Source organism: Corvus brachyrhynchos, unplaced genomic scaffold, assembly GCF_000691975.1.
Source record: "Corvus brachyrhynchos isolate BGI_N302 unplaced genomic scaffold, ASM69197v1 scaffold119, whole genome shotgun sequence".
Classification (NCBI taxonomy): domain Eukaryota; kingdom Metazoa; phylum Chordata; class Aves; order Passeriformes; family Corvidae; genus Corvus; species Corvus brachyrhynchos.
Window position 1 is genome coordinate 562,481 of NW_008240054.1, and position 14,146 is coordinate 576,626.

The 14,146-nt window shown below is 51.3% G+C and overlaps 1 protein-coding gene across 1 annotated transcript in view; it reads right to left on the reverse strand.

The window, feature by feature from the left end:
- Window positions 1-215: 215 nt before the first annotated feature.
- GFPT1 (glutamine--fructose-6-phosphate transaminase 1) overlaps window positions 216-14,146 on the reverse strand; it is a 31,853-nt gene continuing 17,922 nt past the window's right edge. The window contains exons 11-19 of the mRNA XM_017744684.1: window positions 14,012-14,107; window positions 13,621-13,718; window positions 12,393-12,513; window positions 11,246-11,403; window positions 9,721-9,835; window positions 9,352-9,479; window positions 8,380-8,547; window positions 7,891-8,052; window positions 216-982 (exon numbers count right to left, since the gene is read on the reverse strand). Coding sequence (XP_017600173.1) covers window positions 953-982; window positions 7,891-8,052; window positions 8,380-8,547; window positions 9,352-9,479; window positions 9,721-9,835; window positions 11,246-11,403; window positions 12,393-12,513; window positions 13,621-13,718; window positions 14,012-14,107 — 1,076 coding nt within the window. The 3' untranslated portion in view covers window positions 216-952. The remainder of the gene's footprint in view (window positions 983-7,890; window positions 8,053-8,379; window positions 8,548-9,351; window positions 9,480-9,720; window positions 9,836-11,245; window positions 11,404-12,392; window positions 12,514-13,620; window positions 13,719-14,011; window positions 14,108-14,146) is intronic.

Here is a 14,146-nt window from a genome sequence, read left to right on the forward strand (position 1 = left end):
GACACCAAACCTCTGCTCCTCTGCCTCCCTCGTGGGCTTGGAGTTTCCTGAGCTAGTCCTGTGGGAGGTGCTGGCTTTTCTCTACTCCCAGCAGCTCGCTGTGGACACCTCAGCGGGTTTTGGGGTTGGGTTGGGGTATTTTTGACGAACTGTCCTTGTCCCCATGGGTCTGGTGTGTTGAGCAAAGTGCAGGACTGTCCAGCCAGGCTCTTGTGACAAAGCCACCACCAGGACTGAAGGCCCAGCCCTCAAGCTCTGTCTGAAGGAGACACAAGGGGGGAAATCTGAGTCAAAGCCCTCGGAACTGTCACTGAACAGGGAAAGAAGGGGGAGCAGGGAGGAGCTGTGAATTTGGCTTTGTTTCCTGGGCTGCAGAAGCCAAGAAGGGAAGGAACCATCCAAGAACAGACAAACCGGCATTTCTAAAGCAGAGCACTCCGCTTTTGGCATTTGCTCTAAAAATCAAGACAATCTTTGGAGCTTTTTATTGTTTAAAACCTACAAACAAGACAAGAACTTCAGTGCAAAACACAAGCAGTGAGCAGAGCAACCTCTGAGTGTGTGTCACCCACCCAGGGGTGGCTCCGGGCTTTGTTCAGTGCTACTCACTCACACTTAGGGTGCTGGGCTGGGCTGTGGAGCAGAGGGGACCAAGACTGGGGCCTCGGTGGGACCAGGGCTGGTGTCACCCTTGGGATGGCATCATCCTTGGCATAGTGCCACCCTTGGGATGGCATCACCTCCGTGCCAATGTCACCTTTGGGCTGGTGTCACCTTTGGGATGGTGTCACCCCAGGGCCAGCGTCACCACAGGTCTGGTGTCATATGAGGGACGGTGTCACCCCAGGGACGGTGTCACCCCAGGGCGCTCTCTGGCTGTCCCAGCTCACCCCTGGCTCCTGCTCCTCGAGGCCCTCGGGCGCTGCAGCAGCTCCGGGGGCAGTGCTGGTGCTCAGTCTCTGGAGGCAGCGATGCGATCAACCTGCAAAAGGGACAGGAGCCATAAAAACAACAGCCTTGGGACAGGGAATGATCCCCCTGCAACAGGGACAGGAGCCATAAAAACAACAGCCCTGGGACAGGGAATGATGCCCCTGGGACAGGGAATGATCCCCCTGCAACAGGGACAGGAGCCATAAAAACAACAGCCCTGGGACAGGGAATGATCCCCCTGCAACAGGGACAGGCAGCCATAAAAACAGCAGCCCTGGGACGGGGTCTTTGGCTGCTCGTGGCATCGATCCAGCACCACTGCAGTGTGGGGAATGAAAACCCCTGGATTTGAGGGGCCTTAGACACGTGGTAACACAAACGGGAGGGGTGTGACATCCAGAGCACTCCTTGGGGAGATGGGGCAGATTCCAAAGGGCAAAGGATTTAGGAGCAGGTTTGAGCTCTTGCTTTGTCTCTCCTGCTCAGCAGGAGCTGTGCCCTCAGTGGTACCTTGCACTGCACAAAGTGGCATCTGGTGGCTGAGCAGTGACCTTTCCAGCAGGGGAAAATTCAGATGTCCTTCTCTGGGAGAGATGATTGCCCCCAAATGTCTGCCTCCTTCCCCTTTCACTGTGCTGGGCTTCACCCAGGTGAGACCCAGCCTGCAGGTGCTTCCTGAGCCCATTCCTGCCCCTCTCAGCTGAGCCAGCAAAGCCTGGGACAAACCTTGGGGCTGTGACAAACCCTTGTTCCTGGCTGGCAGCACCTGGAGCAGAATGAGAAGCAGATGACTTCAGCCCCTGCTGATCCCTGTCCCAGCTCCTGTGTCCATACAGCAAAAATTCCTCCCTAATCCAGCTGCTCCACTGCATGCAGGTGCCTCTGGACCCCCTCAGCCCCTGTCTGGCTTGGCTGGGGTCCTGCAGGGACATCCTCAAGCCACTTCATTCATCCACAGAGGCACTGGATTCATCCAACACTTCAGGCTCTGTCTGAGCCTTCCTGAGGGCCCGAGGGAGGGGACGTGGCTGTGCCAGGCTCAGGTGGAGAGGGGCAGGATGAGAACTGCCATCCTCTGTCAGCAAGGGCTGGCACACACCTTCACTGGGTCTCCGAAACCTGTCTCTCCTCATGGTGTGGCTCAGTGGGAACTTCTCCTGCGTGCGTCATGCCCAGCTTTGTGCAGGTCTGAAATCCCCCCTAAATTCCAGCGGGTGAGGGCCGGAGGCTCAGGCTCGGTGTTGTGTCACCAGGGAGGCTGGAGGTCACCTCTGAGAGTGACCATCCTGCCCTGGTGTGGGGCCCGTGTGCCTGGGCTCTCCTCAGGCAGGGCCAGCTGGGGCTGTCCGGGCAGAAGAGAATTTTCCCTGTCAGCAGTTCCAGCGCTGGGCTGGGCAAAGCCTGGGGAAAGGAGCTGCTGCAAGGAATGCCAGCAAGGATGAGAGTCCCTGCCACGGCCCCGAGTGGCCCCCGAGTGGCCAAGGGGCCCACGGGGCCTCTCTTCTTTGTTGGTACTGGAGGGTGGCTCTGGTTACGCAGCCAGCTTCAGGTACCTCGTGGGGTTTGTGTCCCCCTGTGCAGGCCATGAGCTCGGCCCAGCCCCCCCAGCCTTTCACGGCTGCTTCTTGTACAGGAAAGGTCTTTGACAGGAGAAGCCTGAGCTGCTCCCTTTGTCTAAGAAAGTCAACGCTGGAGTTTGATGCTGCACCCCTGGAGAGGCAAAGGTCCCTGAGGAAACCAATCCCTGAATGGCCCAGCTGGAGGAGGGGGGGTTTCAGCGTTTTGTCACCGTGGGATTCCCTTACAAAGCCACCCAGGTGTGTTTGAGCCCTGACCAAGCCCTGAGCCCCCAGCGTTGGTCTGACATGACCCCCACGGTCCCAGCTCAGCCTTACCCACGCAGGGCTCTTCCTGGGAAAAGAAGCCACGAATTTTCAGAAGTTGTGGAACGTGAGAAACGCTCACCGAGCACGGGGCAGGTATGGGCTGTGCTGACTGCAACCTTCTCAGTGATAGAAAAGGGGTCATTAAATAAGAATTAAGGAACAGAAGGTTGCAGGAACTGTTCTGCCTTAGGGGGATTTGATAGGCTTTCCACAGAGTGGAAAAAATCGGTTAGGAAAGGGCAGGTGAAATGCAAAAAATGAAATACAGGCTGAATCTCTGACCTGAAAAGAGCCTGGCTGGTCAGGAGAGGGGCAAGTTAAGCCCTGAGGTTTTCCGCTTTGTACATCCAGCTCTTAACTTCCACAGGGGCTACACCTGTTCTTAATGGATTTAACTGAAGACCAGTAATTCCGTTTGTTTCATGTAGGGCACTTGATTTTATTCAAAGGGTGAGATACAAAAAAAGTAAGCAAAGAGACAAAACCCAAATTATAAAACACTACAGACAAAAGTAAGACATCTTCTGCATACAGCACACGACAGGAAACACGGTACAGTCTGGTCCCCACAACCCAAGCCAGCTGGATATGTACAGCAGAGGCAGAGAATCTACAAGGGAGGAAATGTGGGTTTGCCACTCAAATGTCTATTTACAGAAACTGAATTGAAGGCAAATAGTTTTCTTTCCTTTTTTTTTCAACCCAAATGTTTCTTCTTCTTCCTGTTTCTGATGAAGAGGAGGGACTCCATGCTTTGAGGCAAGTTTGGTACATTCAGGTAGGATCCAAAATTAGCCACAGCTAAACACTGACGTGCCACTTAAGCCACTTAATTTTAGTCCCTCCCTCCATCCAACACGGCCACCAGGCACCTGCTTGTGGCATCAAGGACTCCTAGGGACAGCCAGGAAGGGGAAAGGCCCAATTCTGCACTGGTGTGGGTCTGACTTGTGCCTTTGGATGCTTCACTCTGCAGCTCAACCAGCCCCCCGTGCCTGGGCTGGGCTTAAGGCTCCACACTGAGGTTTTGCATGAGGCCCACGAGCTCCATCCCAGGTGGCTGGGAAAGGCTCTGGGTGAAGCTTTTGGCTCTCTCAGCACAGGGGGCTGAGCCTGACCCAACACAGGGAGTCCAGGCAGCTTTTGGGACAGAAGAGCCACAGGAGACGGCCCTGCCCAGGGCCAGCCACCCAGGCACTGCTGGGGGCTCTTGGTGAGAATGTGCACAGACAGTGCTGACTAGGACAAATCTAGGAAAAAACTGTCCACAGCCCTTCTGCAGCAGGGCTGGGGGAAAAAAACCTTTCTGGCTGCAGCATATTCCATGTGCAGCTCCATTTGTGTGTGTGTGGAATCTTCCCAGCAGTGTGAAATCTGTCTGAGAACTGCTGGGCAGAAACATATGCTGAGCTGGGAGCTCTCTGGTCTTTGGAAATTAAAACCCCCCAAGACCTCAGGGCTTCCCTTGAGTCTCTGCAGGTGAGGAACAGAGTTATTTATACCAAAAATAAACTGTGACCAAAGCAGGCAGAAATAGGAGCTGCTATTCCAGATGGCAAAAGCCTTTCTCTGGTATTTACCTGTGGCTCAATTTTAGAGACAGGGCTACTGAATTTTTCAACATCTCAGTGAGGAAGGAGAGAATTTTACTGGCTCAGTAAGCAAAATATTCATTTGGGAGAGCAGAAGACTGGCTGTTAATAAATACCACGAGACATCCTAAAAGTTTTCTACGGAAAAGAGAAACATCATCTGTTCATCGAAATGCAACACGTGGACAAAATGAGGTAAGGAAAGCTAAAAAGAGTCCTTTGTACATTCTCACTTCACACTGCATGGCAACAACAACGAGATGCTTTAACAGGTTCCCTGCTACGCTCAGCAGAGAAATTCTTCACACAGGTGTGCTCCAGAGCATCCTTTGAGACCGAGCCTACAACATCCATCAGCCTCACTGCAACAGCTCCGAGCCCTCAGATTTGGCAGACAAGAGTTTGACACTCCAGGCAGTTTGCTGGCAGAGGTGGGGGTGGGCACTACCTGTTCCCCTGACCCATCAATACCCCCAGCTACACAGAACAAGGATTTGTCTGGCACAGCACAAACCCAGAGAGCTCAGCACGAGCTCTGCAGCTCCACCGACACGGCCGTGTCACAGCGGACATTTCTGACTCAGACTCCTGTTCTTTGGTCCTCTTTGTACACAACTTTCACAAATGTAGCAGCCTGCACTAACAAACTTCTGCTGAGCAGCAGCTTGTGTTCACAGGGGTGTCTGCCCCCCCTGCCCACGGGCAGCCCTCTGTGCAAGGCAGGGTAAAAGCAATGCTGGCTGCAGGCGGGGAAAAAGGGCATCCGTTCCAAAATAATTCCCTTGTGGGGCTGTTTCAGAACAAAGGATGGGGACACTGCACATCCCTGTGCCAGGAGGATCCAGGGGGAGCCCGGCCTGGATCCAGCCCTGCACAGTTTCTCTTAAGCAAGCTGGAGGGAAGAGGAAGAGGAGGAGGAGGAGCAGGAGGAGGAAGAGGAGGACCTGTCTTCCACCTGTTAGCACTGAACGTGCCTTGTTTTTTCCTTAAGGACAATTATCATCCTCCAGTGAAGCAGGGAGGGCTCCTGGTCATGTTTAGGCAGAGGCACAGCTGCCACAGGGCAGTGCCTCACACACACAGCATTTGCTGAACTAAAATGCAGCATTTACTACTTTGTTCTTAAACAGACACTGGCAGCACAATGTGTTCATAAATTAATAGTCTGAATATGATAATAAACACATACACTGGCTTTGAGAAGCTGTTTCCAGGCACGCAGCATTTCATTCTCACAATGAAACTGAGCCTTGAGCTGACACTGAACTGCAGTGAAATAGTCCCTGTGGGTTTATACATTGCAGAATTCCTGCAGAGTCTTTGGGAATGCCTTACTCGGAGCAGCCATGGACCAGCCTGGGTCGTGTTTGTACAGCACTGGCGCCCTGTGCCAGGGGAACCGGGGTTTGCAGGGTGCTGGGCAGTCCCCAGGCACTGCATCTGCTAAAGCCATTTTTCAGGGGCAGTAAATGACCTGGAATATTCATCAGCACCACTTTATACCTGGTAGCATGTTTTTACGGTGCCTGTGTAAGGTTAATTCAAAACCCAGCAAGGTGGGAGGAAATTCACCTTTTTGCATTAGGAAATACATAATAACTGCCCTTTGATGACTCAGAAAAAGCCAACTTTTCCTCAGAAAAGTTTTGAGTCCTGAAGGTATATTTTCTGTGTCATTTCTGATTCTCTTCAAGCTTGTTATAGAAATATTACCAAGGTATTTATTTGTGTCGTGTTTATGGAGCCTTTTTATCCCCTTCAATTTGAAATCAGCTGAATTTGACACAAGTCACACAAGAACTGCTGCTAAATAAACCTGAGCCCTCGCTGTCATCAGGGGACTTTGGCTAAACAAGCTTCAGGAAGGAGCTTTAGAGCCCTCTCTGCTGGGGAGACACAAGGCAGAAAGACACCCAGACCAGAGAGTGACCTGCAGCAAAAAGCCCTGCACAGAGCTGGGACACCCAGGTGTGTCCACAGAGCTGGGACACTCAGGTGTGTTACAATGCCCCAGTGCCCCTCAGTTTGGGGGGAAAACCCTCAGCACTTGTTTTAAAAAAACCCCAACCAACCATCAGCAGCAACAGCCACCAGCTCAGGGCGAGCACTGGTCCCTCCTCTCTGCCCTCACCCCTACTGGCCAGCCAGTGCTCCCAGTCCCAGCTAGGGCGGGTCCCACTGGCCACACTGGGGTCACACCACGCCGTGGCCACCATGGCTACGAGATTGTCACTTGCTATGTTTTTGGCATAGATAAAATCCTTCTGGAGCAGCGTTCTCTCCTTGGCACATTCACCACGTGCCCAGGAGCGAGGAGGCTGTGACAGCTCAGCTGAATTCCCTCGTGTACCTGAGGCAGGAATTTACCCAAAGGCTTGTCTGCAGTTTCCTTCACTGGTAGAATATCTGCACAAGCGTGACCAGTACCAGCTCTTGTTCCAGGTGTGTATTCTGGTGTCCTGCTTCACTGCCTGAGAGCATGACAGCTGACTGATTAATTCCTTCAGTGGTTTCTCATCAATGACTGGAATGAGCCACATGGGGTAAGAGACAATGACATCAGCTCAAAGTAAAATGGAGGGCCCCTTACCTAGAAGACTCAGCAATCTTTAAGGAAAACCATTTAACATCTTTCATGGAAGTCTGTTGTTCAAAAAAACCCAGAGCTATTGACATAGCATGTGGAATCAATTGGACAATCACTAATGTAATGGAATTATGGTGATCTTACACACAAACAATGATTTAGCAAAATAAGATTTACCTAGGGGGCTTTAAAATCAAGTTATTTTGGTACCAAAAAAAGTCTTTCATTTAATTCCCCTTTGCCCCTATGATTCAGATGATCTTTCACTCTACAGTTACGGACTTGGCCAGATTTCTTGGAAAATCAACCTGCAGAGAGGGAGGAGAAAGAACAGGCTTGTGAGTATTTACACACTGTTTGTTTGTGTATAACTTTGTAACGTGTGGAATGTCTGTTCTGTGTTTCAACTGAAAACAATTCAACATATTCTCATGTTAATTTAGGATAATCAGTGCAGAAAAAAGTCCACAACCTTAATTGTTACAACTCCTCTCAAAACTAAGGAGGGAGTCCCTTTAGTCCACGTAGTTCCAGTGCTCAAATGATAAGAGGTCACTGATAACAGGTAGAGGCCAGTGTCTGTATTAAGATCAAATACCTAACACCAAACTGTTTGCCAAGCACCCTTGTGAGGGTCGTTGCCTTCTCTGAGCTCCCTGCCAGCCCTCCAGAACCTGTGAGCTCCTACCAGACCAGACACACGTCCCAGCTCAGCCGCACCAGACTCGGCCGCGTGTACTGGGCCTCCTCCCAGTTCTGTACTGGCCAGGACAGTCCTTGGACCTGGGCATTCCAGCAGCTCGAGCAGTCACACAGACACCCCCCGAGCCCTGCAGCATCGCCCAGCACACGGCAGCACACAGAGTGCAGGAGGAAGCAGTGCTGTACTCACATCATAGCCCCTGAGCACGGCGAGGTGGAACGCCAGCAGCTGGAGAGGGATCACACTCAGGATCCCCTGCAGACAGTCCACTGAGTGGGGAACTTTGATTGTTCTTTTGTTGTTCTTAATGGTCTCGATGTCCTCCTTGTCACAAATCACCACAGGTCGTCCCTGCAACAGAGGGGAATGCTGAAGGAAAGCAGGTCTCTGGAAGGTTCTTTCCTCACTTCTCTGCAGAGTGTCAGTGGCAAAATTTATTACTCAATTTAGAACCAAACAGCATCACATCCCCTGGGCAGCCCTGTGGGGTATTTAAGGGTTAAGCAGACCACGCCAGGCTTCTGCAGTTGTTGCAAAACTTGCTCTTGAAATGCCCACAGTACTTACTGAACTCACATGTGGGCAATGACACCGAAGTGAGCAGTCTGGGTGTCTGTGAACTGCTCTTCTATTAAAAGCATCACTTCTGATGCACTGCAGACCTTACCAGGCCCTTACCTGCCGTGCAATGACCTGCTGGAGAGCGTTCTGGCACTTGGCATAGGTGTGGTCTCTCATGATGATCATGATCACAGGCATGAGCTTGTCCACCAGGGCCAGCGGGCCGTGCTTCAGCTCCCCGGCCAGGATCCCTTCCGAGTGCATGTAGGTGATTTCTTTTATTTTCTAGAGGGGGAAAAAATTCATAAAACTTTGAGCAACATGCTACTTTATTTTTTTTAATCACCTCTGTGAATTCTTGCACTTTGTGAAACTCAGTTCTGGCTCTCCTCAGATCCAAGCAAGTCAGGCCAAAAAACCCAGATCCGAGCAGTGCCCCTGGGCTGGGCTGTTCAGGCCACCAACACCTCCAGCTGTACCACCAAAGCACCACAGCCCTTATGACTTGCCATCAGCCACCACAGCCATCCTCCCAGCCTGACTGGGCAAAGAGGACACGACTGCTTGGCAGTGGGACAGTACTGACAACAGGAATCTCCTCAAATGTAGAAGCTGCAGTGTATGGGTTTGGAAAGTACACGCTCAGTTTTCAATTTATTAGGGTGCCCAGTTTGTGCAGTAAAGCATTCCCAGCGTGAACATGGAAAACATACCCTTCCAACCCATTGTAGCCTGTGACATGGGAATCTTCCAGCAGCAGCCTCAGCAATGTCACAGTGACTTTCAGTTATTTGTAATCATGGCACAGTTTGGGTTGGAGGGACCTTAAAGCCCATCCAGTGCCACCCCTGTCCCAGGGGGCTCCCAGCCCCAGTGTCCAGCCTGGCCTGGGACACTCCCAGGGATCCAGGGGCAGCCACAGCTGCTCTGGGCACCCTGTGCCAGGGCCCTCCATTTAACCCAGTGTTGGCCAACACAGCAGAGCCATGGCTGCATTTACAACTGCACTTGCAGCCAGATGTTGCTCCCTGTGCAGAGGTCTGAAGTCTGTGGCTGTGTTTGAGCCAGCTTTAAATAAAGAAATCTCACCAAGGCTCCCTCCAGACACGTGGCGTAGTGGTAGCCACGTCCCATGATGAGGACAGACTTCTGATGGTACAGCTCTGTGGCCAGCTTCTGGATCTCATCATCCATGCTCAGCACTTCTTTAATCAAGTCTAGAGGGAAGGGGAAGAGTCCAGACTGAGTGTGCTCATGTGTGTGCCTCACACTACACACCCCACTCACCCTTCACTCACACAGCCAGCAGCGACCTGTAAAATCCCCAGGCTCAGAGTTTTACTGGTCCAGTTTGGTGGCCTGGAGACACCAGAGAGAACAAGGAATTGTGACAGCCCTGCTGCCCTCCCGATCCCCCCAGCCCCTCTCTGCAGGGTCCAGCTCTGCCCGGGGTCCTACCTGGCAGCCCCTTCAGCCCCCGCATGATCTCCTTGCGCCGCTCCTGCATGGAGATCCTGTCATCGCACATCATCAGGGCAAACATCACCAGGGACACGAACTGGCTGGTGTAGGCCTGGGGTGGGGCACGAGAGAAACGTCACTGCTGCACCAGCCAGGTGATTGTCACCCAGCAGGTGAAATCCTCAGACCAAGTGGCAGCTTTTATTCCAAGTCAGCAGCAAAAACGAACGTGAGCTCACAAGGCAAATCTCACCTGAGCAGATCTCAACAGAGGCACGTGATGATCTCCTCATACTCCAGGAGATTCAGACACAACAACCAAGACTTTATATTCTAAGATTCCCTGGTGACTACTAAACCCTATTTTGTGACCATACCCGTGTCCTCCTTTACTGCAAGTGACTCCTGAGAACACTGGACAAGAGCAGGCCGCTGACTGGAGATGTTTGTTGGAAGCCCACGACAACCAGCTGAGATCTTTTTGGACCACACTCAAGGAACACAAAGGCAGCTGTGATTTCCCACCTCCCTTCTCTAAGAACAGACTCTCCTGAACCTCTCCCCTGAGTAAGGCTCCACTGTCTGCAAGAGCACCCAGCAGCCACATTAACATGCCTGGGCTGTTTAGAATATTCCCAAAAGGAAGTTCTGGGCAACCTGAGGGCAGAAACTTTTCAAGACCCTATTTCATACATGCACAACTTTGGTAACTCCCCACAGCATCAGAGAAAAAATGCCATTTATCTCCAAACTGTAACTGTTGGCCATGTGAAAACAACAGGGACAAATAGCTCGTTCAAGAGTTTCTTGTAAGAGACTCATGAATTTTCCATGATCAAATTCCCCAATGAACTATTAAACTCAAATGTGGTTTTTGGCTGAATTTATGTAACAGATTGACATCATCTCGCCTCTAAATATAACTAAACCAAAGCAGATTTCACCATGCACAAGCACTTCATCAAAATGAAACGCAGCAAAGTAAGTTATTTCATACTGTATCACACATAGCCAGAATAATCCTGTTATCTGGACACAAGTAGTAGCTTTCTGTAAAAGACCGTTCTCCCATTTTTTAAAAGTATAGTTTTAATATCCCATTTTCTTTGGTAAAGCAGAGCCAGTGAGGGAGTTACATGCAGACAAAGTTTCCATTATCTTGTCTATTAATTTCCTTTTTCATCTCTGACCTTAGTTTAAACTGAATCTGCACCTCGAGACAAACAATGGCAAAGGGAATGCTGACCTCTTAGGGAATCATTCCCTCTGAGACCCATTTGTTTTCAATGTTTAATGCAGTTTCCTTATATTATTTCATTTTAAAAAGGGACCAAAAAAAAGCCCTTTGCAAGCTCCAGGACAGAGAACACACAGGGTGCTGCTGGTCTGTAACTGCACAACCATCAGCAGCGACAGGTACAGAGGGAACAGGAAGCATTTAACGGGGCCAAGCCCTTCCAGGAGGGGTTCTGGTGGCAGGAACACCAAATAAAATCAGGGAGGGGTGTGGGTTGTGGCCCACCTTGGTGCTGGCCACGCCGATCTCGGGGCCCGCGTTGATGTGCACCCCGCAGTCGGTCTCGCGGGAGATGGAGCTGCCCACGGTGTTGGTGATGCCCACGGTCAGGGCTCCCCTCTCCTTGCAGTACCGAAGGCACATCAGGGTGTCTGCTGTCTCGCCTGGAACACAGGGAAGCACAGGGAAGCACAGGGAAGCACAGGGAAGCACAGGGATGGGGGCTCAGTGCTGCTGCTCTGCTGCCACTGCAGGTGGGAAATGCACCAAGTCCCCAAACACAGCCCCAGAGGTTTGTGCTCCCTGCAAGCCAAGGAGGTGGCAGCAGCCACTTCAGCCCCAGCACGCTGTGTCTGAACCCTGAACACAGGGCAGTGACACCCAGAAAACACAAAACCTATCCGCAGCATTTGGTGTAAGGAAAAGCCAGTGTTCTGCTATGGTTTAAAAAAAATGTGTCTTCAAAAAGCCCAGGGAGAACCTGACCATCAGCTCCCCACAGAGTGGATATTCTGAGACATTTGGTACTGAGAAGAAAGAAATTGCTACAGAGGAGAAAAAAATTGCTCCCAAGAGGGTATTTTAACCTGTGGAGATAAAGTAATGACTGGTTTTAGTGTCACAGCTGAAGATCAGTCATGAAAACCTGAAATGGTAAATGCAACTAAGAAGGGAAAAAAAACGTTTTGCATCGCAGTTGTCCTTGAAAATATGAAGTACCTCATATAAATTCTTTTATGCCTCGGTGTGCCTTTTATCTCCTACTCCATTCCAAGTTAGTTGGATTTTCTGATATTCATGTCTAAGAGTTTCCTTTCTTCTGTGGCTCCAATCCACCATATGGTGGTGCTTTAACTAGGGAACTAAAACTATTCCAAAGGAGCTGTGGAGCTGCCTTCACCCCGAGCTCAGCAGCACTTCCAGTCTGTTGATCGGTGCAGAGAAAGGAAACAAAACTCCTGTTCCACCTGTCAGCCACAGGAGCCCTGCAGCAGCTGCAGCTGGAGGGAGCAGAACCTCCCAGCCCTGGAATCTGAGCGTCCTCCCTCACATCACCACACACAGTCCTGCAGACAGGCACCAGACCTGGCCCTGCTGCCTTCTCCCTCCATTCTGGGCAGGAGGGAGTGAGGCTGGGGAAGGGAGCCCGTACCTGACTGGCTGAGGAAGAAGCAGACGTCGTCCCTGAACACGGGGGTGTTCCTGTCCAGGAAGTCGCTGGCCAGCTCCACCATGACAGGTAACTCCGTCAGCTCTTCCAGCACCTGGCGGGTCTGGCACAAGGAGGGGCAGGAAGTCAGGTATTACATCATGTTTATAAAACCAAGTGTTTGCACAAAAAAAGCTTTCTAGCTGCCACACACTGGAAAATATTACTGTTAAAAGTCCCACATGAAAATCAGTGCTGGATTATACTTTAATTACTCAGTAGTGCCCACACTCAAGTCACCAACAAGCCCTGTGAGAAGCGACCTTGCTTTGGCACCACCACCAGCCTGTGAGGCCAACCCCTCCCTCAAACCGAGAATTCTCTTAAGTAAGGCTCACATATTATGTAACCCTCCACACAGATTATGCAATACTGGGTGTCCTGAGTGTGTATCAGACTGCAGCTTGAAGAACTCAGAAACCACCACCTACACCCAGGCCAACCAGAAATCCCACCTGGCTCCTGGCAGCCCCTGCCTTGCTGCATTCTGCTCCTGCATCATCCCTCCCCTGCCAGCTGCTTTTTACAACAGAGCAGCCTTTGTTTTCCAAGGCTTTCCACAGCCATGGAAGTCACAGGAACCACTTCCCTAAGTTCAGGTTCATCAGCTTTTATGTCCTCCTGCTGTTGCTGTGAGCTGGAAGTCTGGTGTTTGCAGCTTTCACAAGGGTCCTCCTTCATTCACCTGTGTGCACCTGCTTACTCTTAACCTGATTAAGGTTAAGAATCAATCCCTAACCTGAAATCAATCCTTAATCTGCCTGGCACACTCCACACCCTCTCCGGGGAGACTTCAGAGCCTCTTCCAGGGCCTAAAGGGGCTCCAGGAGACCTGGAGAGGGACTGGGGACAAGAGCCTGGAGTGGCAGGACAAAGGGGAATGGGTTTAAACTGAAAAAGGGTAGACTTAAATTTGATTATTAGGAGGAAATTCTTCCCTGTGAGGGTGTGGAGGCCCTGGCACAGGGTGCCCAGAGCAGCTGTGGCTGCCCCTGGATCCCTGGCAGTGTCCAAGGCCAGGGTAGACGGGGCTGGGAGCAACCTGGGACAATGAAAAGTGTCCCTGCCCACGGCAGGGGTGGCACTGGATGGGCTTTAAGGTCCCTGAAACCCACCCCAGCCTGTGATTCTGGCACTGAGCCCAGCCCAGGTCCCAGAGCCCAGCACTCACAGCCACTCCTGCGTGGTAACTCGTGCCACAGGCAATGAGGATCAAACGCCGACACCTCTGGATCTCCTTGATGTGATCCTTCAGCCCACCCAGGTTCACTGTGAGCAACATTGGAGAGGAAAATCAGGGTGGCCAGGTAGGAGAAATTCTCAAGATCATTGATGCTAACAGCGTGTTACCATCTCCATCATCCACTCAGCAAAACACCATCATAAAATGGGATCTTGCCACCAGCACGTGGAATTCTGGAGGCACTCTGTGACACACACTTCATCTCACACCAGCAGGGTTTCCATCTCCCACTGCATCACCCACTTCCTCCCCTGTGACTACCATGAGTAACTGCTAGATACAGAGCTGTTGGGAATGAGGGAGGCTCAAGCTCAATTACCAGTGTAGTCATCGAAGTTGACCCTTCCTCTCATCGTATTAACAACAGATTCTGGCTGTTCAAATATTTCCTTCTGCATAAACGAGCTGAAGTTACCTATGAAGAAAGAAAGAAAACAAATTAGAACACTTTACC